The sequence below is a fragment of the Gracilinanus agilis genome, chromosome 2, assembly GCF_016433145.1.
Source record: "Gracilinanus agilis isolate LMUSP501 chromosome 2, AgileGrace, whole genome shotgun sequence".
In the NCBI taxonomy this organism is placed as follows: Eukaryota; Metazoa; Chordata; class Mammalia; order Didelphimorphia; family Didelphidae; genus Gracilinanus; species Gracilinanus agilis.
In genome coordinates this window covers 434,098,872-434,122,783 of record NC_058131.1, presented here as the reverse complement: position 1 = coordinate 434,122,783, position 23,912 = coordinate 434,098,872, and the positions used below count along the sequence as shown (strand labels likewise).

General features: G+C 36.8%; 2 protein-coding genes across 2 annotated transcripts in view; one reads left to right on the top strand and one right to left on the bottom strand.

The window, feature by feature from the left end:
• Nucleotides 1-23,912, bottom strand: part of ERO1A (endoplasmic reticulum oxidoreductase 1 alpha) — a 122,539-nt gene that overhangs the window by 30,886 nt on the left and 67,741 nt on the right. The window contains exon 10 of the mRNA XM_044659927.1: nucleotides 16,792-16,803. Within this exon, the coding sequence (XP_044515862.1) occupies nucleotides 16,792-16,803 (12 nt within the window). The remainder of the gene's footprint in view (nucleotides 1-16,791; nucleotides 16,804-23,912) is intronic.
• On the top strand, nucleotides 13,293-13,897 carry LOC123237653 (GSK3B-interacting protein-like). The gene has a single exon (XM_044664717.1). The coding sequence runs from the start codon at nucleotides 13,293-13,295 to the stop codon at nucleotides 13,707-13,709; it is 417 nt and encodes a 138-aa protein (XP_044520652.1). The 3' UTR covers nucleotides 13,710-13,897.

The following is a 23,912-nucleotide window of genomic DNA, read 5'->3' as shown; positions in this document are numbered from 1 at the left end:
AGAGAGGAGGATCAATGGAATAGACTGGGGATAAATGACATCAGCAAGACAGTGTATGATAAACCCAAAGAGCCCAACTTTTGGGACATGAATCCACTATTTGACAAAAACTGCTGGGAAATTTGGAAAACAATATGGGAGAGATTAGGTCTAGATCAACATCTCACACCCTACACCAAGATAAATTCAGAATGGTTGAACGACTTGAATATAAAGAGGGAAACTATAAACAAGTTAAGTGAACACAGAATAGTTTACTTGTCAGATCTGTGGGAAAGGAAAGACTTTAAAACCAAGCAAGAGTTAGAGAAAATTACAAAATGTAAATTAAATGGTTTTGATTATATTAAACTAAAAAGTTTTTGTACAAACAAAAACAATGTAGTCAAAATCAAAAAGGAAACAACAAATTGGGAAAAAATCTTTATAACGAAAAACTCTGACAGGGATCTAATTACTCAAATATACAAGGAGTTAAAGCAATTGTATAAAAAATCAAGCTATTCCCCAATTGATAAATGGGCAAGAGACATGAATAGGCAATTTTCAGGTAAAGAAATCAAAAGTATCAATAAGCACATGAGAAAGTGTTCCAAATCTCTAATAATTAGAGAAATGCAAATCAAAACAACTCTGAGGTATCACCTCACACCCAGCAGATTGGCTAAAATGAAAGAAGGGGAGAGTAAAGAATGTTGGAGGGGATGTGGCAAAATTGGGACATTAATGCATTGCTGGTGGAGCTGTGAACTGATCCAGCCATTCTGGTTGGCAATTTGGAACCATGCTCAAAGGGCTATAAAAGAATGCCTGCCCTTTGATCCAGCCATACCATTGCTGGGTTTGTACCCGAAAGAGATCATAGATAAACAGACTTGTACGAAAATATTTATAGCTGTGCTTTTTGTGGTGGCAACAAATTGGAAAAGGAGGGTATGTCCTTCAATTGGGGAATGGCTGAACAAACTGTGGTATATGCGGGTGATGGAATACTATTGTGCTAAAAGGAATAATAAACTGGAGGAGTTCCAGGCGAACTGGAGAGACCTCCGGGAACAGATGTAGAGCAAAAGGAGCAGAGCCAGAAGAACATTGTACACAGAGACTGATATACTGTGGTAAAATTGAATGTAATGGACCTTTGTACCAGCAGCAATACAATGACCCAGGACAATTCTTAGGGATTTATGGTAAAGAACGCTGCCCACATTCAGAGGAAGGACTGCAGGAGAGGAAACATATAAGAAAAACAACTGCTTGAACGCATGGATTGGGGTGGACATGATTGAGGGTGTGGACTCGAAACTACCACACCAATGCAACTACCAACAATTTGGAAATTGGTCTTGATCAAGGACACATGACAAAACTAGTGGAAATGTGCATCGGTCATGGGTGGGGGGAGTGCGGGGGGCAAAGGGGAAAGGAGGAGCATGAATCATGTAACCATGTTAAAAATGAATATTAATAAATGTTTAGAAAAATAAAAAAAAAGTCATCTTTGTTTTGAGGTCAATAAAAACCTTTTCCTGGAAAGTGGACTTTTGAGTCTCCCTTATGGAAAAGGATTCTTTTGCCTGGGACTTTCCTGAATGGGACTTTGAATGCTGAGTTCTGAGACCCCCCCCCTCAGCTGGCATATTCAGGGTTGGTGTTTCTCCCATTTGGTGATGCATCTTATCTTTTGTTTTTATATTCATTTATGCTTTGTAAGAGGGAAGACTAGATATTTAAGGTATGGTCGCCAGGAATCAATTAACTCGATTTCAAAACAAAATAGACCCAAGTCAGGATGACTTTTATGGTGGTTTATTTACAATTAGGAAGGTTGAAGGTAGGGAAATTGAGAGAGAGAAACTCTGGCCCAGACCAGAGGCCCGAACCAGGTAGGAATTTAGAGGCCCCAGCAGAGGGGCACAGAGGTTAATTAAACAAGGCTTCTAGCCACAAGGCCTCCTCCAAGAAGAGAGGCCTCCCTAAGGCTAGAGCCTCCAGAAACACCAAGGAGAGTCAGCCTAACTTACCCACGTGACATTTCGAAGAGAAGCAGTCTGAGGTCTCACCAGAGATCCTTCCACACCAAGTTCAAAGCACCAACCGCCTCCACAGGAAGTTACCATCATATTTAAAAGATAGCATCTTTCGTCACTTCCTGCATCCATCTCCAATTTCAAGTGGACAAATCGCAGCCTCAACACTGTTTTGGACTGCCCAAAGGGCAGTCCCTTGTTTTTTATTTGTCACTTACTATCACATGTGGGTCACAGACCTCCCCCTCCCCACTTAATTTTAAGTTGGGTAGGGTGACATTATTTCTGGTGGCTAAAGTCTATTCAAATGAATGAGGGTGAGCTAATTCCATTCACACAGCTTTCTGTTGATTCATTTATGCTTTATGTTATGAGCTAAATTACTGGATCTTTGCATAATAATAATAATAATAACAATAATAATAATAATAAAAAACGTATTTCTTTTTACTTTTTTACTTAAAAATGCTATGGAGTGTAGAGAGCCATAAACAAACAGTTTAATCTGTAAATCCTATCAGATCCAGCAATAGCTGATGATTATAATTAATTGATAACTCCTTTCATTATTAAAAGTTTTACTATATAATAAATCATTTTAATTTAAAGAAAAGGGGGAAATATGTGGGAAGCCAATAAGAGAATAGATAAAAATCAGAGAATCCTCTTTTGACCCCTTTTGTGATCCTTGTGATTGCTTGTTGAAAAATATTGTGGCCTTATTGAAAAGCTTTAAGTTCCTAGCAAACCTACATTTAAGAGGTTAACACTCTTCCCCTTTGGCCGGGAATGCAGCTGCCTGGTATAGCCAAGGCCAAAACCTTAGCAGGGGCATTTTTACCCTGAGAAAATATTCCCCGACTTGGCTTTCTGATAAGAACCCAGTCAAAATTCAGCCTTGGCCTTGTTCTATTCTGAAGCCAATAAGACCTTTTGTGTTTTGATATGACATAATTTGTAACTTCTGCTTATCTGCGAAGTTTCTGGGGTGGGGGGGTTTCTTTTGTGTGAAATGAATCTTGAAATATATAAAATAAACTCCATGCACCTGGAGACAGAGCTGGAAGCATGAGCTAAAAAATCATGGGAGATGCCCTGTTATTTCTTTATCAACTAAGCCATCCTTATCAGATTATCAGAGATGATAGATAGATCTCAAGAGTGGAGAAATGTATCTTCTTGTAGGAGCAAATCTTAAACCACAAATAAGTTAAGCAGTTGCACATGTAAAACCTTAACATACCTATTAATCATAAACTATTGGGTTCTGGAGTAACTAGTCAGGCAGCTGTCATAATTCTCTGATGAGCATGGTACTGTGATTCAGAAGTTCAAAAAAGGGCTGAGAAACTTTGGCATCTTAAAAGGAAGGTCTCCTCTCTCCTCCTTTTTCTGGGTGAATACCAAGACTAGGACTATGAGTCCTCTAAATCTTATAGCTTTTTACCTCATTTCCAACAGGCAAATAAGCAAGAGATTTGTCTACCTTATTGTGTGTCAACTGTAATCACATATATTGTCTTGACCAAAATTCTTGATCTAGTTTGGGACTGATGTAAATCTCAAAATAATAATATAAATCTCACATCTCAATTCCACCTTGAGAAGTCAGTGATCATTCCAAGATCCTTCAGAATCTGGTAACTCTCATCTAGTTCTCATAATTCTGATGTGGCAATTTGTCCATAGATTCAAAAACTAAGTTATTTCTGGTCAAAATTACTTCCCTTCTAGAAACACTCCTTTTGGATTGTCTCTTGCTTAACTGAAAGAAAATTCCTTTCAAAGAATCCCAATATATCTAAATCCTTTTTTGACATCTTTTTAAAAATGTCTCATATGGGTTAACTTCTAAAACTAGACATCCTTGACTCTAAGATCTGTTGAATTTGAAATATTAAAATATAGGAAACATAATTTAAAACATTAATTGTTGAAAACTTCATACCTAAATCAGCTCTTCCCAGAAGGCCAATGACATAAAATGATTTCATTTCAGTGTAACAGAAGTTATGTTTGCATTTTTCAAAAGTGCTGAAAATGTAAACTAACAGGAGGGGAGTGAAAATGCAAGACTGCCATATTAATCTTTGGTAGCACTTACTGAAGATAGTAGGGCCTGTAATTTGAGTGACCCTAGAGAAATCTGAGATTACATATATATTATGCTACCATTTATAAGTGTAGAAACAGATTTTATTTGATTGAATTTATATTAAACAAAATTGTAATGCAGTCTCTTTTAATGTGAGATATTTTTCCTAATAGGACAGTTATGATTTTTGACCCACTATAAGTAAAACATTCATTGATAGAAAATATATTTTTTATTCCTTTTTTAATTTAATGGGGGACCTATAGGTCTTCTTACTATAGAGATGTATAGGGATTAAGCAGCCCACGGTGACAGGAAGTAGAAACCATAGAGACAGGAAGGAGAAATCATAGAGACAGGAAGTGAGGTAGATAAAAAGGGGCAAGGGTCAGTTGCTGATAGTTGGGGGGGGTGGAGTTGCTGAAAGTTAAGGCTGGCAGTTGCGGGGAAGTTGGCTACTAGGTGTGAATTGGTCACTGGGGGTTGGTTGCTGGTGGTGTGGGTTGGTGGTTGGCATTTGGTTGCTGGAATATAAAGGTGGGCCTGAGTTTACTGAGAAGGCTTTGGGCTTTAGCCTTTAGAGGGCTTTTTGCCTTTTGGGTTTGGGGTTTTTTGTTTGGGATGTTAGGTTTTTTCCCTTCCTTGAACTTTTTGGAAGCTGGCTGGTCTTCGGTGACAGACCTAATTGGGGTTGGATTCAACATTGATTGAGTTGGTTTTGATTGGGCTGGATTAGGTTGGAATTTTGTGGTTTGGTTGTTATTAGTGGTAGTTACAGGCAGTTATAGGTAGATATAGGCAGTTTTAGATAGTAGACAAAGGAGAGTTAATCCTGTCCTCACAATCTAGTGAGGTACTAAGTAAGGGCATTTAAGTTATTGTTTCAGAATAGACAAAGAGAACCAAGAATTTCTTTTCACAGAATAGCTATTCTTTTTTTTTTTAAATATGTTCATTGACAATATCTTTATTCCATCCCTAGCTTCTCTAATCATATCTCATCTCACATCTGCAACTAATCATTGGACATTTCACACTGAATACCTATCCCATAGACATTACACTCAACTTATCCAAAACAACTCATCACCTTTCCCTTAAGAGGAAAGACCACTAATATTCTCCTCAAACATGATGAATAAAGCACAAAAAAGAATAAAAACTATCAAGTACTCTAAAAAATAAAATTGTTTTTAGAGAAAAAAAATCACTCACAAATAAACAAACAGAAGTTTCAATACAATGAAAAAATATTCTGGATTGAAAATAGAAACAAAGGGGGCAGCTGGGTAGCTCAGTGGATTGAGTCAGGTCTAGAGATGGGAGGTCCTAGATTCAAATCCGGCCTCAGACAGTTCCCAGCTGTGTGACCCTGGGCAAGTCACTTAACCCCCATTGCCCACCCTTACCACTCTTCCACCTAAGAGCCAATACACAGAAGTTAAGGGTTTAAAAAAAAAGAAAATAGAAACAAAAAGATCAGAAGAAAACTAAACTCAAAGATCACCAAGAAAAGCCTCAGAAACAAAATAAGCTCTTAACAAGATAAGATGAAAGTGTATCCTAAACATACTGAAAAAGTTAAATAAAAAGAGACTAGCAAAAATGTCATAAGATATAATAAAGAAGGAATTAAGAAAAACTTAAATTCTCAGGTTAAAAATAATGAAGAAACAAAAGCTTAGAAATATCTGAGTAAACTTAAAATAGAATATTTCATGGCATTTACTGACTGGCCTCCAGGTCATGTTCCTTCTTTTCTCAGTTGCTCAGTACCTGGCACGCAAAGCAAAAGACTAAAAAAATAAGTACAATTTCAATAAAGGAAAAAATTAGAGGAAGCCGCAAAGAAAGCAAAAAAATAACCCTAAGAAATTTACAGACAAAAGTGACTTCCCAAAAACTGTAACAAAAATAATATGACAGTGGCTATACTTCAAGAAATAAAATGTCCAAAAAATATTTTTTAAAAAGAAACACTAAATAAATAAAATTCAGAGGAAACCAACCAAGGCTAGATTCAACCCACTGAGACATAATTTTCAAGTTCCAAGATCACAATGACAAGGAAAGGATTTTAACAGCTATTAAAGGAGGGGGAAAGTATCACATAAAAGCTATCCATTTGAATTATATAAGATGCTTTTTTTTTGCAGAAACCAGAAATAAAATAAAGATAATGACATAATGAAAATTAGAAATATGTCTTCATCCCCAAATCAGCTTTTGAGAGTTATGACATACCTATTAAACTCCCATCTTTTCCTCTTCTAAATGCAATGATACATCATACCTAGCTGTCCAATTAAAAACCATCCCCATGGGGCAGCTGGGTAGCTCAGTGGATTGAGAGGCAGGCCTTAGAGACAGGAGGTCCTAGGTTCAAATCCAGTCTCAGACATTTCCCAGGTGTGTGACCCTGGGCAAGTCACTTGACCCCCATTGCCTACCCTTGCCACTCTTCCACCTGTAAGTCAATACACAGAAGTTAAGGGTTTAAAATAAAAAATAAATAAAAAATAATAAAAAATAAAAAAAATAAAAACCATCCCCAACCCTGCTTCCACAACTTCCTTTTCTTATATCTCAGTCCACCTTAGTCACACCCTTCCTATGTTCCAATTAGCTTCTGCTGACTCTTTCCACTGAATTCTCTATCTTCTTCAACAAATTTTCTTTAATCTTGGAACCTTTTCCCATACTATATTAGCACTGAACCCTGCCAATTCTTTACTGAGGAAATAGAGGCCATTCTCCATGAGCTTTCCCTTTCTCTATTTCATAACTTCTTGACTCAAAATCAAGTCACCTTGGTATCATCTTGTATTCTCTCATCTTTCACTTCAATCCAGTGAAAAAATTACCTTACTTCTCACTAAGGCTCTTCTTCTACTTGCACCTTCTATCCTAACCCCTCCCATTTCTACTAGCAGATTATCTCCCACCCTACATGAACAAAATCATCCCCTCTAATGCATTTCTTGCTATTTATTATTGACTCTTTGCTACCTACAAACACATCTACATTTTCCCCAAATTTAAATTTAAAAAATCCTTACATTACCTTGTCAAACCCTTAACCTGACACTCTAGATCTCCTTTTACAGCCAGACTCTTGGAAAGAAGTGTTTTACTCATTGCCACAACTTCCTTTCTCTCAGTCACATTTCATCTTGCAACATAGCTTTTAACCTTATCTATAAAGTGAATTGTTCTTCCACATTACTGATGAACTCTAAATTACTGATTCTAAGGGCCTTTTATCAGTCTTCATCCTAATATTTTCTTTTTTTAGTTATTTTTTCTCAATTATGTATAAACATTGTTAACCTTTATTTCTCAATTTTATGTTCCAAATTATCTTCCTCTTTCTCCCCTCCTTGAAAAGGCAAGCAATTTCATATAGATTACACATGCACAGTCAAGCAAAATATTTCTATATTTGCACTGTTGCAAAATAAAACACAAAAAACTAAAAACAAAGAAAAGTAAAATTCAAAAAGTATGCTTCAATCTGTATTTAGACTCCATCACTTCTTTCTATGGAGGTGGAAAGCACTGGATCATTATATTACTCAGAATAGCTAAGTCATTCATAATATTGCTGTTAGTGTGTTAAAATATCCTCTTTGTTCTGTTCATTTCACTTTTAATCAGTGTATATATCTTCCCAAGTTTTTCTGAAAAGCATCTTGCTTGTCATTTCTTATAGCACTAGTATTCCAAAAGTCATATACGACAACTTGTTCAGCCATTCTCCAATTGATGGATATCCATCCTCTTGTTTTCCAAGTCTTTGCCATCACAAAAACAAGATAATATTGTCAACTTGAAATCTGGATACCCCAAGTCTGCCCCTGTCCCCTGAGAATTCAGCCTAAGGGAAGTCCCAGACTCAGCCCTTCCAGACAGGACAATGGACTTTAAGGTACTTAAGAATCCCAGTCCAGGTAGGCCTATAGACCTAAATAAAATGTTAGAACCCTTTTGTCCTAGTAGTTTCTCCCATTTTATTAAAGTCCTCCTGCAGGTAGCCCAGCCCTTAGCTGGACCCTTCCATTTTGTATCCATTGTAAAGCATCAGTCTCTCCCTGATATCCCATTTCCTTATAGCCATGGTAATACCAATCAATCATACTTCTCTGTCCTTAGTTCCTCAAATGATATATAAGTTCCTCAAGTTCTATTGTTCTTTGGAGAATCATTTAGCATGGTGCATTCTCCCAGGGATACTTCCCAGAGCCCAAGGGTGTTGACTCTGTGTAGTTTGTGGTGCTTGGCTCTATGATAGCAGCCAATTATTGGATCTATCTCTTTCCTGATTAAAGACTTGGTATTTCTGACTACTTTAGTAGCTCTATGTCATTTCCAAGTTAACGCTATAAATATTTTATATGTACAGGTAGGTACTTTTCCTTTTTCTTTCATCTCTTTGGAATACAGAACTAAATTAGTGCTATTTCTGGGCCAAAGGGTATGCAAAGTTTAAAGTCTTTTGTGCATAGTTTTAAATTGCTATCCAGGATGTTTGGATCAGTCTACAACTCCCCCAACAGGGCATTCATAACCCTTGTCAACTTGGAATCTAGAAATCCCAATCTTGAGATCTTAAAAAACCCCAAGTTTATAGCAACATGAGGTCTCAGACCTCATGCTTAACTTTGTCACAAGAGAATTTCTCCAGGGATGAAAAGCCCAACCTCAGAGTCTCAGATTAACAATAGACCTTTAAGTAGTTTAGGGGAGCTACCTAATTCAATCAGGTGTTAAGTACCCTTTTTATCTCTGTAGTTTCTGCTTTGGGTCAAAGTCCTTTACCTAGGTAGCCTAGCCCTTGGCTGAATCTTTCCCTTTTATGTCCATTGTAAAGCATCAGTCTCTCCCTGATAATCTTGTCTAGGACTCCTCATCTTCTTTGTAGTCATTGTAAAGCCAATCAACTGAACTCTCCTGTTCTCAGTTCCCTGGAAAATATGGAGGAGAGTTTGGGGGAGATTAAGGTTTTTATGAAAAGGATTGAAAAGAAATTTTAAAAATCCCAGAGTAAAGGAGATTTATCTCTCCATACTTCCTCATTATCAGAATCTCCATCCCACAATGCCCTAAAAAATTCTGTTCCTCCTACTTCTCAAATCATCCCTCCCCCAATCTCTGCTGTTGCTGCCCCAGACCCTACTCAACCCATTTCTCACTACATGTTGTTGCTGCTGCTATTGATCCAACCCCTCCCCCTACTTAACCCATTTCTCACTTCATCTCCATGCCTCACCAATTCATCCCTTCCCCAGTCCCTAATGACTCCAATTCTTCCTCCTCCACCCCAGCCCCTCCCCTCAATTTACCCCTATTTCCGTTATTGTACCTACTGCTACTCCTAACCCTCCCTTTAACCACTCCATTGAAAACCAAATAAGGAGCCTAAAGAAACACAAAATAATTCAGCTAAAAGCTTATTCCCCTTAAGGGAAATATGCACCTTCAATAAAAATGGGGATTTGGTATCTATAAGACATCATACACCCTTCAACCCAAAAGATTTAAGTAGATTCAAAGAAAATAATCCTTCTTTCAAGGAAGATCTAATTTTAATCATGAAAAAAATTGGAGACTATATTCCAAACTTTTCACCCCAATTGGACAGATGTTGAAAATCTATTAGAAATGTTTCTGACAAAAAGAGAAAAATAAAATCATCTCTCTTGTCAATCAGAAGGTAGGAGAGCAATTAATTGGCTAACCCAATATCCAAACTGGAAGCCCAGTTCTGAACCAGTTTACACAAAACTATACCAGGGCAGAGAAGCATTATTATCAGCCATGAAAGCTTGCTCTGATAGGCCTGAATCATGGTCAAAATTTGGGGAGACTAAACAAGAAATCGATGATACTCCCTCCCAGTTTATGGACAGACTTATTGAGGTGGACAACACATATATGGACTTTGATTTATCCAGATAACAGGATATTAAGACAAATATGTGGACAATTCATTAAGAATTTTTGTAAAGTGGTCAAAAACTATTTAAAAACTTGCTGCCCGAACTGGGACTCTATGGATCTGGAGGAATTGAGGAAGGTAACAATCTATGTTTTTAAGGGCCATGCACAAAAACATGAGGAAAACAGTGACTCATAGGCTAAGAGAAAAACTGAAAAATCAGGGAGAGACCATAGCCCCTCTCCAAGAATCTAACTATCGATCCCTTACCTGCCACTTCTGTGAGAAAGGCCACACAATGAGGAACTGTTGATGAAATAATGATGAAATAGTACCCAGTTGAATAATGACTACAGAAATAATGATAAGAATAGTAATTATAATAATGATTCCAGGAATCAAAACTTTAGAAGTGATAAAAATCTTAGGAATAAAAATTGGGAAAATGATAACTCATAGCAAATGACACAACAACAATATATAAAAAGTGGAGCTTGACCCCAAACTATTCAGGGTGCTAATGCTCCTTGGGGAGAGCCGAAGGAAATGCCCAAGCATCTTCATGAAGGTGAGATGGGGGGATAAAGACCTTGGAATCAAAAAGGGAAACCTTTGATTTTCCAGACCCTGATGTTTTAATACCAATTAAGCCGACACACTCCCCCCCCACACACACACACACACATAGGAAGGAGTCTCATGTGATCCTAAAAGTGGGAAATTCATACTATAATTGTCTTTTAGATGCAGGTGCATCTAGATCAGTCCTGGTGAGTAAACCAGATGAAAACTGTAACTCTATTGGCTCTCTAAATGTAATAGGTGTATGAGGAAAACCTCAAAAAGTCCCAAAACTTTCTCCTCACATGGCATGTGTGGGACTCCTAACTGTAGAACATTCCTTTCTTTTAATGCCTGGATCCCCCACAAATTTGCTGGGAAAGGATCAATTATGTAAACTTAAAGCCACAATGTGGCTTTGTGCTCCAGATGGCTCTATTTCATTAAAATTACCTGAGAAATCTTTAAATTCGCTCTTTGTACTTCTCTCAGAGAGCTACGAGGTGAAAGAGTCTCCCACCTTTGAAATCCCAGCTGATATCCCTAAGTCTCTCTGGGTCACATCCTCTTCCAATGTGCCTGTGATCTTTGCCGATTTTGCTCAATTAATGAATTTATTACTGTAGTGATGCCATCAATTACTTCTTGACAAGGGGTACAGAGGAATGGAGGGAGCTGGTCCACTTCTTGCCTTAATCTGAATTGGAACAGCTTATTTAAGGCACAGGCACTGGGCACTGGCATTTTGGTTTTAAAGCCAAAAGCCAGAATTGGCTGGCCTGACCTCCCAAGGTGGTTTGGGCTGGACTGGCTGGCTGAGTCCCGCCTGAGGCAAAAACGTGCTGTTGCTTTTAGCAAAAGCATGGTGAGGAAAGCCACTTTCCTTTTTTTAAAAAATTGCCCAAAAAAGCTGAGCAAGATGGCCAAAAAACAGGCATGGCTCTCTTTAGGCTATCTGGAAAATTGAGAGTTCGAATTTTGACCATGTGGTTGCCATCTATGTTACGATTAAAAATAATAAAGACTGATATAAATATAGAAATTAGTATTTTAATTAAAGCCATGGCCATGCTGGTAAAATATATATAAGACCGCACCTGTAAGTATTCAAACTGCCGCCTCAGCCATCTTTACCTTTCGTATCACGCGCCTGCTAGCTAACAGAGAGAGCTTACTTTTCATTCTCCTCCCATTTAAACTGTCCTATGCATGGTGACGCAGGCATCCCCACGCCCAAAGAACCAGAACTGGAAACCCGTCAGACTACGGGAAATGTAGTTTGATAGTTCCCACGTGTCCATAGAAAATATATGATGTCCCAGCTTCCCTCTAAGCCCAGAGTATGTTGTTTCTTTCCCTCTTCTTCCCTCTTGATAACTAACAGACAAATTACACTAATAGGGCTGTTGAAACACAAAAGGGTTTATTTTGTTTGAAGGATGTTTGTTAGGAAGGTGGATCAAAGGAAAGCCCTATCAGTTGTCTCAGGAACCTCAGGTGGGGGAAGGGAAACAAAGATGGAGTCTGAGTAAGGACCTGCCTTTAAACTCAGCTTTACAAAATGCTATTGCTATCTAAAGGGAATAAATGATGACTGACTAACTATAACTAATGCTGGCAATTAGGTACCCTTCATAGATTTAACTCCTCTCTAATTACTCTCCTTATTAACTCCACAGACATATAAGGTAAGGGAGGGAAGGCAGGGATGGTATTAGGAAAGGAAGATATAAAGGGTTTATCTAAAATAATAATTTCTTAAGTAAATATATCAAAGCTAGGCTAAATTTCAATATTAAAGCTAGGTAATCAAAGCAGCTCCGCTGATTCACAACCTCCCTCCACGGAAGATCCAGCCAACTGCCTTTTCCTCAAGATTCTAAACCTCTAACAGCTTTTGGAACTCAGCCAAAGCTAGAAAAACCTATATGACCCCAATTCTGTATACTACAATATATACTTTTAAATGGCGTCTCCCAAATTCCAATTATACAGTGGTCAGCTTCACTGCCCTCAAATATAAGTGCTCAAGGTGCAGAACTAATAGCCCTAAAACATGCATGTATAATTGCCAAAGATAAAAAAGCAACAATTTATACACATTCTAGATATGCATCTGGAATTTGTCATTCAGTGGGTATGTTATGGCTTCAGAGAGGGTTTTTAACCTCAGCTGGAAAATCTATAGCTAATGCAAAAATTATTAATGAAGTTCTTTCTGCTCTCCAGCTACCCGAAGCCCTAGCTGTAGTTCATTGCTCTGCCCATACAGGTGGCACTGACCCTGTCTCAAGGGGAAATGACCAAGCAAATACTGCTGCAAAGCTGGCAGCCATAGAAGGGTCTGAATTAATTTTAACATTAACAATCACTAATGACTTAAATTTATCACCTTCCTATAATGAAAAAGAAGTCGGAAAATGGAAGCAAAAACTTAAAGCAAAACAGATTAATGGAGTATGGGTGTCCTGTGAAGGAAAACCCGCTCCCTAGAAGTTTTTATCAACAAATTTGCCAATCCGTGCATAAAAATGGTCACTTTGGTACCCAGGGCATTGTCTATTCTGTTAAAAGAGTATGGATAGAATGGGAAGCTTGAGTCTTCACCGGCTACTGATTAGAACTCGGAGGAGGGAGGGAGTGGAGGTCCCACGCGCTGAAGCGCAGAATGGAAACAGATTATAGTCACATGGAGCTTAGCAATAACACAGAAATTGGAGATTCTGAATTTCAAGATTTTGAAAGAACAGATGTAAAAGACATGAGATTAGAAGCTGAAGCTGTTGTGAATGATGTTCTTTTTGCAGTTAGCAACATGTTTGTCTCCAAAAGCCTGCCTTGTTCAGATGATGTTGCGTATATCAATGTGGAAACAAGAGAAAGGAACAGATACTGCCTGGAACTCTCAGAAGCAGGGCTTAGGGTGGTGGGTTATGCTTTTGACCATGTGGATGATAACATACAAACTCCCTACCATGAAACAGTATACTCTTTGTTGGATACCCTTAGTCCAGCATACCGAGAAGCATTTGGAAACGCACTCCTAAGAAGACTGGAAGCTTTGAAACAAGATGGACAGTCATAATTTGCTCAACATTATAAACTTATCTGTTAGGCTTGCTGCTGGAAACTTTTAAAATTTAAAACCTAGATTCTTGCTAATGAATATGATATAGAGTCATTTTTCTTTTGTTTTTCAGCATTACTGCTTGCTTCAGATATAAACTTCTCAAGCAGTATTAATAATAAACTATTCTTGTTACTTCGCTTCCACCTAGGGAATTTGGCAGCCCTTGATTTGTGATATAGATCATGAATACGTTTAAATTTCTTTTGAATACTACTTCTGCCTTTTGAAAGCAAAACAGTATTTTACTATGAAAATGCAGGGTTTTAATGCATCTAGTACTACATATAGAATTCTAGACTTGCCTAATAAAATTGGCATTCTAATTAATTCTCTACAATTTTGATCCAGCTTGCTAAATCAGGGGTTCAATATTAGCTTGGACTGAATTTGTAGTGATTATTTTGCTACTGGCCTTACAGGGAACAAATTATCAACTAGTTTCCCCTGCACAAACTTTAAAATTGCTTAAATTATTTATACTAGTTCGAAATGATAAAATGAATTAATTGTATATAACTTATCTAGTATTATTGTGCTAATTGACACAGGGATTAGTATAGTTATATGTATCCTACTTGCAACAGTCAGCCAGCTAAATAAAGGTTAAGCCTTTAGCCTATGAATGTAAAAATTACTATCTAATCTCCAAGATACCTAAGCACAGAATATGAAAATAGGCTCCATCTTTTTTTCTTAATAAAGAACACCATAAAATTGCATTGTTAAAAAGATATCTGTTTTCCTAGGAAACAATATTTTGGCCCATGTCAATTCTTATTTTTCTGGATGTTTGTTTACATACTGTACAGTGTTTATATATTCAAAAGTATTTTTGCTTCAATGTTTACTTTCTAAAATGTAGTACTTTGGTATCCTATAATGCTTCTCTCTTTCCCTTCAAATGTACAGTGTTTTGTCTCAATGCTAAATCTACAATGTAATAATGCATTGTATGGGTTTGAAACCAAAGGACATATGAAGCATTCAAAGACTAATATTTGAAAAAGGGATACTCTGTATTTTGTATTTTATTACAAGTACTAATATTTGTAAGTTTATTTAACTGAATCATGCTGCTATGTGTTTTCAGGTATATGTTGGATGGGGGAAATGGGGATTGGTTTTTAAATAGTCAGCTAACACCACAGTAGAAGTAAAATTCAATGCCTGGATATGCTTCTTNGAACACCCTAGGAAAAGGAAGGAAATGCTGACAAAAGCCAATAGGGAAATTGCTGGCCCACATGCAAAGAATCCATGGTGAGGACCCAGATTCTGTACCCACTAAGCAGCAGCACCCCTAGTCATTCTGGGCCCTATGTGGCCATTAACCAAGGTATTATTGTCCAAGGGTCCTTAAGGGCACCATATTTAAAGACTGTCCCTTGTTCTAGCTTTACATTTACATTTATTAAATACCACATAAGGCTTAATACCCACTGTTTTAGGGACTGAAATAGCTACATTAGAAAGAAACATGGTCCCTGACCTAATGCATTCCCCATTCAAACAGAAACAATTTGAAAGTAGAAACTGTCTTATACTGTGTCCTTTTATCCTCAGAACCTGTCATATACTATGTGTGGATTGACTGATGGGAAGTTTGTGTGACAAATAAACTAGAATCAAAATAATAAGAGATTAAGTGCTCTAGAGAGTTGCAAAGTGGTATATATTAAGAGAAAAGTCATTATCAAATGAGTGGGGGAATCAGACAGGAAATATCAGGGAGGTGCCATTTAAATTGGACTAGAAAAGATGAATGATAATTCAATAGATGAAGAAGGGGAGGAAGCACATTTCCAACACAGATAATAGTGGGCACAAAGAAAGGCATGTAGCAATCTAGTTTGGCCACAGCCTGGAGGTACATGGAGGGAAGCAGAAGAATTAATCTAATGAGATCCATACCTAAAGGAATTTCATATAAGCCACATGAAGGATGGATTGAAGTGGAGAAAGAATGGATAAGGAAGATATGTTAGGAAGATACTAGAATGGTCAAAGCAATTGCTAATAAGTCTGAACCTGGAGATAGGCAGCAATGGGAAGAAAGAAAAGGGAGCAGTTGAGAGAAATACAAGCAATATTAAATCTTTTTTTTTGATTTTGCAGTAATATAAGTTTAAAATATATATTTACTCCAATATTAATGCATAACCAAAAGTTTTAAGACTATGGAAACCTGCCATTTATTGATAAATGTTATGGGACTGTGATTAATGTTTGTGCCTGATTCCAGGAGAAGGGAACAAAAGAGCCACTATACAGTGCAAAGAAACACATGGTCAAGGAGACCAAACAATCCCGATGGGATTGATGAGAATCTGCACAGTGCCTAGGAGCACAAGGTAAAAAAAAAAAAAAGACCAAACCAATCCAGGTAGGATTGATGAACTTCCACACCAATACTAAAGGACTTGAAATTAGTGTGAGACTCGAGGCTGCGACGCTTGACATATGTTAAGACGTAGGATGGCTTGTACTACACTACCAGTCAAGTACCGAAGGTTGGCCATTATCATGGCTCATCCTATCCCTGAGTGAAGGTAAATCAGACCAGGGAATGTACACTTCCTTTGCACACAAAGATCTAGTCCTTTTTTCTCTCTTATAGCATGGCAACTTCCTGTAGTCTTGGCTGCCAATGGGTAAGTGCAATATTACTGCATTTTGTCCTACAGATTTATGGGACAAAATTTACTTTAATTGGACCTTAATATAAGGGCCTGTTAATGAATTTATTATTATTTACTCAGAACTTTTTCTATACATAGATTCTTAATATTTTGATTCTGATTTTGAATTTTTTATTCATCCCAAAGTAATCAAATCCTCTCAGTGAAATCACTGGCCTTTCTCCCTCAACTAAGAACAGCAGGGCTGCCTCTTCGTGGGGAAAGTCTTTTACTGTTACTGGCCCTTGTGTACCCATCCCCCACCAGAGGCTGTGTGCTTAATCCTGCTTAGTTCTTACAATACATAATCTAGTTCGTTAAGCTAGATCTCTTACTCTACTCTCTTCTTATCTCTCTACTTTCACTTTCTCCTATATTTTATAAATAAATTACTAAAATCATTTTAGGAATTGATATGTATTCATATTTATTCCTTGGTGACCACTCATTTAAATATTAATATCCAACCAAAACCCTAATTTTTTTTCCTTTTTTTTTTCCTTTTTTTTTTTTTTTTTTTAAACCCTTGTACTTCGGTGTATTGTCTCATAGGTGGAAGATTGGTAAGGGTGGGCAATGGGGGTCAAGTGACTTGCCCAGGGTCACACAGCTGGGAAGTGGCTGAGGCCAGGTTTGAACCTAGGACCTCCTGTCTCTAGGCCTGACTCTCACTCCACTGAGCTACCCAGCTGCCCCTTCTTTTTCCTTTTTACAGAACCAAAACAACATATAGTCAGAATCCACGAGAAAGTAAGACCCTTACTAACAAGCAGCCGGTCTAGGATAAGATATACAATGGAATATCCTGTACCCCACACTAATGACGAATATAGTTTCTAGAAGATAAGGTTTGCTTGCTTCTTCAAGGTTATGTCTCATTAATGAACATTTTTTGCTTTGTATCTTGCACCCTATAAAAACTGCATTGTGACTTCATTCAAGGCAGCTTTCACTAAGAAAGTCTGTCTTGGCCAGTAGGTACATTTATTAATCAATAGATTAATGAATAAATATTGGTTCCATTTATTTGAACTTCTCAGTGTCTGGACTCACTTTATGAAGTTCACAACTTCAGAATGACTAGTATTTCTATAAATTTAACTCAGATCTCTATATATTTGAGAAATGAGGCCTTTATCAGATAAAATTGCTGTAATCCCTCTCCCTAATTTTCCTATTTTCCTTCTAATATTGCTTGCATTGGCTTTGAGCAAAAACTTTTCAAATTTGATGTAACTGTTATGCCATGATCATTTATATTATGATCTATTCCATTTTGTATCCCATAATGTTCTATTTGTTTATAAATACTTTACTAGTACATAACTCTGACAAAATATTCCACAGTCCCCTAATTCTCACATACCACCCTTTCTGTATAAATTGTGTACTCATTTTGACCTTATCTTAGAATCCTGGGTGAGATGTTGGTCTCTACCTAGTTTCTGTCAAACTGTTTTCCAGTTTTCCTGGCAATTTTTGTCAGATAGTGAGATCTTATCCCAAAAATCTTGGCTCTATGGGTTTGTCAGATACTAGATTACCATGGTTATTTACAACAGTGTATTGTGTACCTAATTTATTCCACAAATGCACCATTCTATTTTTTTCACCAATAGTATATTGTTTTTGATGATTACCACTTTGTAATACTGTTTGAGATCTGGTATTGCTAAGGCATTTTTCTTCATTTTCTTTCATTGATTCTCATAATATTATTGACATTTTGATGTCCCAGATTAATTTTGTTACTTTTCCTAGCTCTATAAAATGCTTTTTTGTAATATGATTAAAATAGTATAGATTGATAAATTAATTTGGGTAGAATTGTCATTTTTACTTCATTGGCTTAGCCTATCCATGAGCAGTTAATATTTCTCCAATCCTTTAGATATGACTTTATTAGTGTGAAAAGCATTTTGCAATTGTGTTTATAGAGTTCCTAGGTTTATCCTGGCAAGTAGACTCCTGAGTATTTATTTATTTATTTGTGTGTGTGTGTGTGTGTGTGTGTGTGTGTGTGTGTTGTCTATAGTTATTTTAAATGGAATTTCTTTATCTTTTCCTGTAGGTTTTGAGAACATATAAAAATATTGTTATGTGGATTTATTTTATATTCTTCAACTTTGTTGAAGTTGCTAATTATTTTTTTTAAACCCTTGTACTTCGGTGTATTGTCTTATAGATGGAAGATTGGTAAGGGTGGGCAATGGGGGTCAAGTGACTTGCCCAGGGTCACACAGCTGGGAAGTGGCTGAGGCCGGGTTTGAACCTAGGACCTCCTGTCTCTAGGCCTGACTCTCACTCCACTGAGCTACCCAGCTGCCCCAGTTGCTAATTATTTTAATTAGCATTTTAGCTGATTCCCTAGAATTTTCCAAGCATACCATAATATCATCTACAAAGAGTGATAGCTTTGTTTCCTTATTGCCTATTCTAATTCCTTTAATTTCTTTGTGTCTTATTGTTAATACAATATTGAATAATGATGATAAGGGGCATCCTTGTTTATCTCAAATTTTATTGGGAAGGATTCTGTCTTGTTTATTACCAAAAATACTTGTTTTAGATATATTTATCATTTTAAGGAAGCTCCATTTATCCCAATGTTCTTTTGTTTATTATTAGGAATGAGAATTATATTTTGTCAAAACCTTTTTCTGCAATTATTGAGTTAATTATGATTTTTTGCTGGTTTTGTTATTAATATGGTCAATTATGCTGATAGTTTTCCTAATATTGAACTAGTCCCGCCTTCCTGGTAAAAATCCCTTCTGATCATGGTGTATGATCTTTGTGATATATTGCTTTCATCTTCTTGTTAGTAGTTTATTTAAAATTTTTGCATTAATATTCAAGATGGACATTGATCTATACTTTTCTTTCTCTCTTTTTGCTCTTCTTTTTCTCTTTTAATTTTAATTTAGAATGTTTTTCCATGATTACGTGATTCATAATCCCCCCTTCATTTTTGATATCAGTAATTTGGTATTCTTTTTTAAATCTAATTATCCGATGATTTTACTGACTTTTCATAAAACTAGATCCCAGTTTTATTAATTCAATGATTTTCTTACTTTCAATTTTATTAATTTCTCCTTTGATTTTTCATAATTTCCAATTTGGTATTTAATTAAGGATTTTTAATTTGTTCTTTTTCTACTTTTTTTTAGTTGTATGTTCAATTCCTTGATTTGCTCTTTCTCTATGTTATTGATGTATGTGTTTAAAGACATAACATTTTCTCCTCATTACTGCTGTGAAGATAGGATTAACTCTCCCCTTGTCTATTTTTAGCTAAACAAATCAAGAACTTAAAATACCCCTACTTGACACTATGTAAGAGAGTTTGCAAGTCACTTGCTAAAGTGGGAGAGATTGGTTCCAGAGATTCCTTTCCTGGCTTGGAGGAGACCTTTTTTCTCTGGATTCTGCACAGTGATGAGTGGAGTAATTCCTTCCTTGGTTCTTCGGTGAGGAGACCCTCTCTGCTCCTTGGCACTTCAGTAGGACACTCCCTTCAGCGTGAGTTCTGGTGACATTCTTGGTGGTCTTAGTCTTGTGTGCACTGAAGGTTCTTGGAAGATTCTTTGGTGTCTCCTGGCTCTTCGAATTTCAGCTTCCTAATCAGGACTTTAGATTCTGGTGAGATTCGCTTTCAGATTCACATTTGAGGTCTGGAGACTTTAGGATTAAACTTAGGTTATTTGTAGGTAGGCAATACTTTCTATCTCTTTATCTGCATTTTTCCATTTTCACTCTTTCCACCTCTTGGTAAATAAAGCTGCTAAAAGTCATTTTGACTTAAGCTGTAATATTTTTAAGTCAGTAACCACAATATTACTTTAGAATTCTCATATTTAGCGTAAAACCTAAATTTAAATTCTTATACTGCTTTGGCTGCATCTCATGAATTGTGGTATGTTGTCTTATTGCCATCATTCTCTTTAATAAAATTATAAATTATTTATTGTTTCTGTGATTTTTGCTTTTGTTTGAGACCTCTCTCTCTCTCTCTCTCTCTCTCTCTCTCTCTCTCTCTCTCTCTCTCTCTCTCTCTCTCGTCTCTACTCAAAAGTCAACAGTTGCTTTTGACTACTACTTCCCTTAATATTCCCTCCCTTCTATCAGCTCCCCTCCCCTTCTATTATCCCTTTATCCCTCTTCTTTGCTTTAGGGTATGATAGATTTCAATATCCAACTGAGTGTGTGTTATTCCCTTTTTAGTCAATTCTAACATAAGTTTTACCTGCCATATCCATATTTCTCCTCCATTGTTCTTCTTTTTGTGCTTCTTTTATGTGAAATATTTCCCATTCTTTCTCTCTCTTTACCCTTCTACCAGTGCATCCTTTTTCTTACCCCTTCATTTTTTTTAAAAGCATCCCATCTCCCACCCATGCACTCTGTCTATGAGTACTCCTTTTAACTGCTCTAATAATGATAAAATTCTTAGAAGTTACAATTATTAACTTCCATAAAGGAATGAAATGTTTTAATATTATTCTTTTATGATTTCTCTTTTGTGTTTACTTTTTTATGCTTCTTTTGGGTCTTGTATTTGAAAGTCAATTTTTCTATTGAGCTCTGTTCTTTCATCAAGAATACTTGAATGTCCTCTATTTCAATAAATCTCTATTTCTCCCCGATAGGATTAAACTCAGCCTTACTGAATAGGCGATTCTTTGCTTCTTTGCTTCTGGAGGGTCATATTCCAAGTCCTCTGATCTTTTAATATGGAAGCTGCTAAAAATTATGTTATGTTGACTGTGACTCAACAATATTTGAATTTTTTTCCTGGCAGCATGTAGTATTTTCTCCTTTACCTGAGGGCTCTTGAATTTGACTATATAATATATAATACTATATATCCCTGGGAATTTTCATTTTAGGATCTTGAAAGGTAACCAAAAGATTCTTTTATTTTACCCTATGGTTCTAGAGTATCAGGGCACCTTTCCTTGATAATTATTTTAAAAAATATGATGTCTAGACATCATATATAGATGTCTATAGATATATAGATATAGATATATATAGATCATATGGCTTTCAGAGAATCCAATAATTCTAAAATTATCTCTTCTCAATCTATTTTTCAGGTAAGATTTTCCAAAGAGATAGTTCACTTTTTTTTCATTCTTTTGATTTTGTTTTATTGTTTCTTATGGAGTCATTAGCTTCTTCTTTCCCAATTCTAATTTTTAAGGCATTATTTTCATCAGGGATCTTTTGGACCTCTTTATTTTGGCAATTCTACTTCTTCTGGCATTTCTTTCTTTAGTGAATTTTTCTATTATTTTTTCCATTTGGCCAGGTCTGTTCTTTAAGGTTTTCTCTCTTAAGTGAATCTTTGTGCCTTTTTCCTTTTGGCCAATTCCATTTTTAAGGTGCTATTTTCTTCAGTATTTTTGTACCTCTTTTACCAAACTTTGACTCTTTTCATAATTTTATTATATCACTCTCATGTCTTTTTTTATTCCACATTTCATCCTTTATTGAGGGGTTGTTAAACATAAACTTTTTTTTCACACTAAACAATATCAGGCATACAATCAAATATCATAAACAAACCAACATTATTTATTTTAAACTCTTACTTTCTTAGTAAAATTCTAAGACAGAAGAAGGACAAGGGCTGGGCAAATAGAGTTAAGGAACTTGCCAGGGTCACACAGCTAGGAAGCATCAGGACCAGATTTGAACGTAGGTCTTCCTAATTCTAGGCCTGATGCTCTATCCACTATGCCACTTTTCATTTCTCTCATTGCTGACCCACTCTCAATTCTTTTATTTTTCCTCTCCCTTTCCAATTTTTAAAATTCTTGTTGGGTTTGCATCCAATTCACATTTTCTTTGAGGGGTTGTTTTGTAGCTACTTTTGACATTGCTGTCTTCTTTTGAGTTTGTGCCTTTATCTTCCTTGTCCCTATAGCAACTTAATATAATTAGGTTCTTTTTTGTTGTTGTTGTTTACTTACTTTTCCAGCCTATTTCTCAATTTTTAACTTTTTGTTAAAGTTGGGCTCTCCTCCTATGGTGAAGGGGGCACAATCCTAAACTTTAGGCCTTTCTTGTTGCTGTTTTCAGAACTAGCTCAGGGAGTCTATAGGTTTTCAGTGTTTCCAAGGTGATAGTGCAAAAGGGTGCATATCAGCCCTGCAAAGCCTTACTGCAGAGTTTCTGACAGTTGGAAAAGGGTTTAGAATCCCGAGGTTAGACAGTTGACCCTGGGAACTCAATGAGAGTAGAAGGGTCAACTGAGCTCTGTTCTTGAGACTGAAAACCTGGCCTATATTCTACAGCTTTTCTCTTAAAATTGGTTAGCTTAAGTATTTCCTTTAGATCTCCCTAACATCCCTTATTCCCAATCATCATTTCCCCTTCCTAAATTTCTTGGGGTTTTAAAAGGAGGGTGGATCTGGGATTAGCTTTCAAACTTGGTAGACATAGTTTCCCTGTAGTCAAATAGGGCTTACCCTTATTACAAATTGTCTCTTGAATCATTGTATCCAACTTTCTAATCCTATAGGCTACAAAACCCTTTGGGGGTAAGTTAGGCAGGTCCTATCTCAGTCTCACATTCCTGTCTCCCTCCCCCATCCGAAGCTTTCCCTAGGTGGCTGTTAGAGTTACTTTGTACCCCTCCATCCCTTCCAATCAACCCTAAAAAATCGATAAACCCAGTTTGTCAAGTAATCAAACCTCTGGCTAGTTCATTAGTTGATTGATAAGAGAGGGAGAAGGGAAGAAAGGAATAATATTGTCTCTAGGTCATGAAGGGAATTGGAGGTGTCCATTTTAGAGGAAGTGCAATCTTAATACTTCCTCTGAACTATTCCTTGGTGAACCTGAGAAACTGACTAGCAGCCCTCTAGTCAGTTTCAAGCCATTCTTGGCTGGCCCTAATCTTTGTCTGTAGAAGTGCCCTTCCTACTTAAAGGGCTCAGTCTGTTTCCCTTTAGTGTCTCTGTCTCAACCTGTATCCCAGTCTGTGTCTCTCAGGCTGTAGCTGTCTGCCCTTGCAACTCTTTATACCTCCGTGTTTATATTCCCTAAACTCAGTCATTCCCTTACTTCTCCTACCACCTTAATCTACCACCTTCACCACTGTATCTTCATTATCTATTTACTGCCTTAGGGATCCACAAACTTTAGTCCCTTACCTGCCTTATCCCCTATTGCAACCTTACCTTGCCTCAATCTCCCTATTATCTCTAGCCTATTCCCATATTACAACCACCTTATTACCCTATTAGCTCAATCCCCTTATAACATCTCTACTCAAATCCCCTTATTACAGGCACGATCCTAAACTTTAGGCCTTTCTTGTTGCTGTTTTCAGAACTAGCTCAGGGAGTCTATAGATTTTCAGTGTTTCCAAGGTGATATGATTTGAAGACAGGCATGGCACTGGCTCTCCTGACCTGTGCTCTGGTCCCTAATCAGGAAGGGACTCTGTTCCCCTACAGTTGCAAGT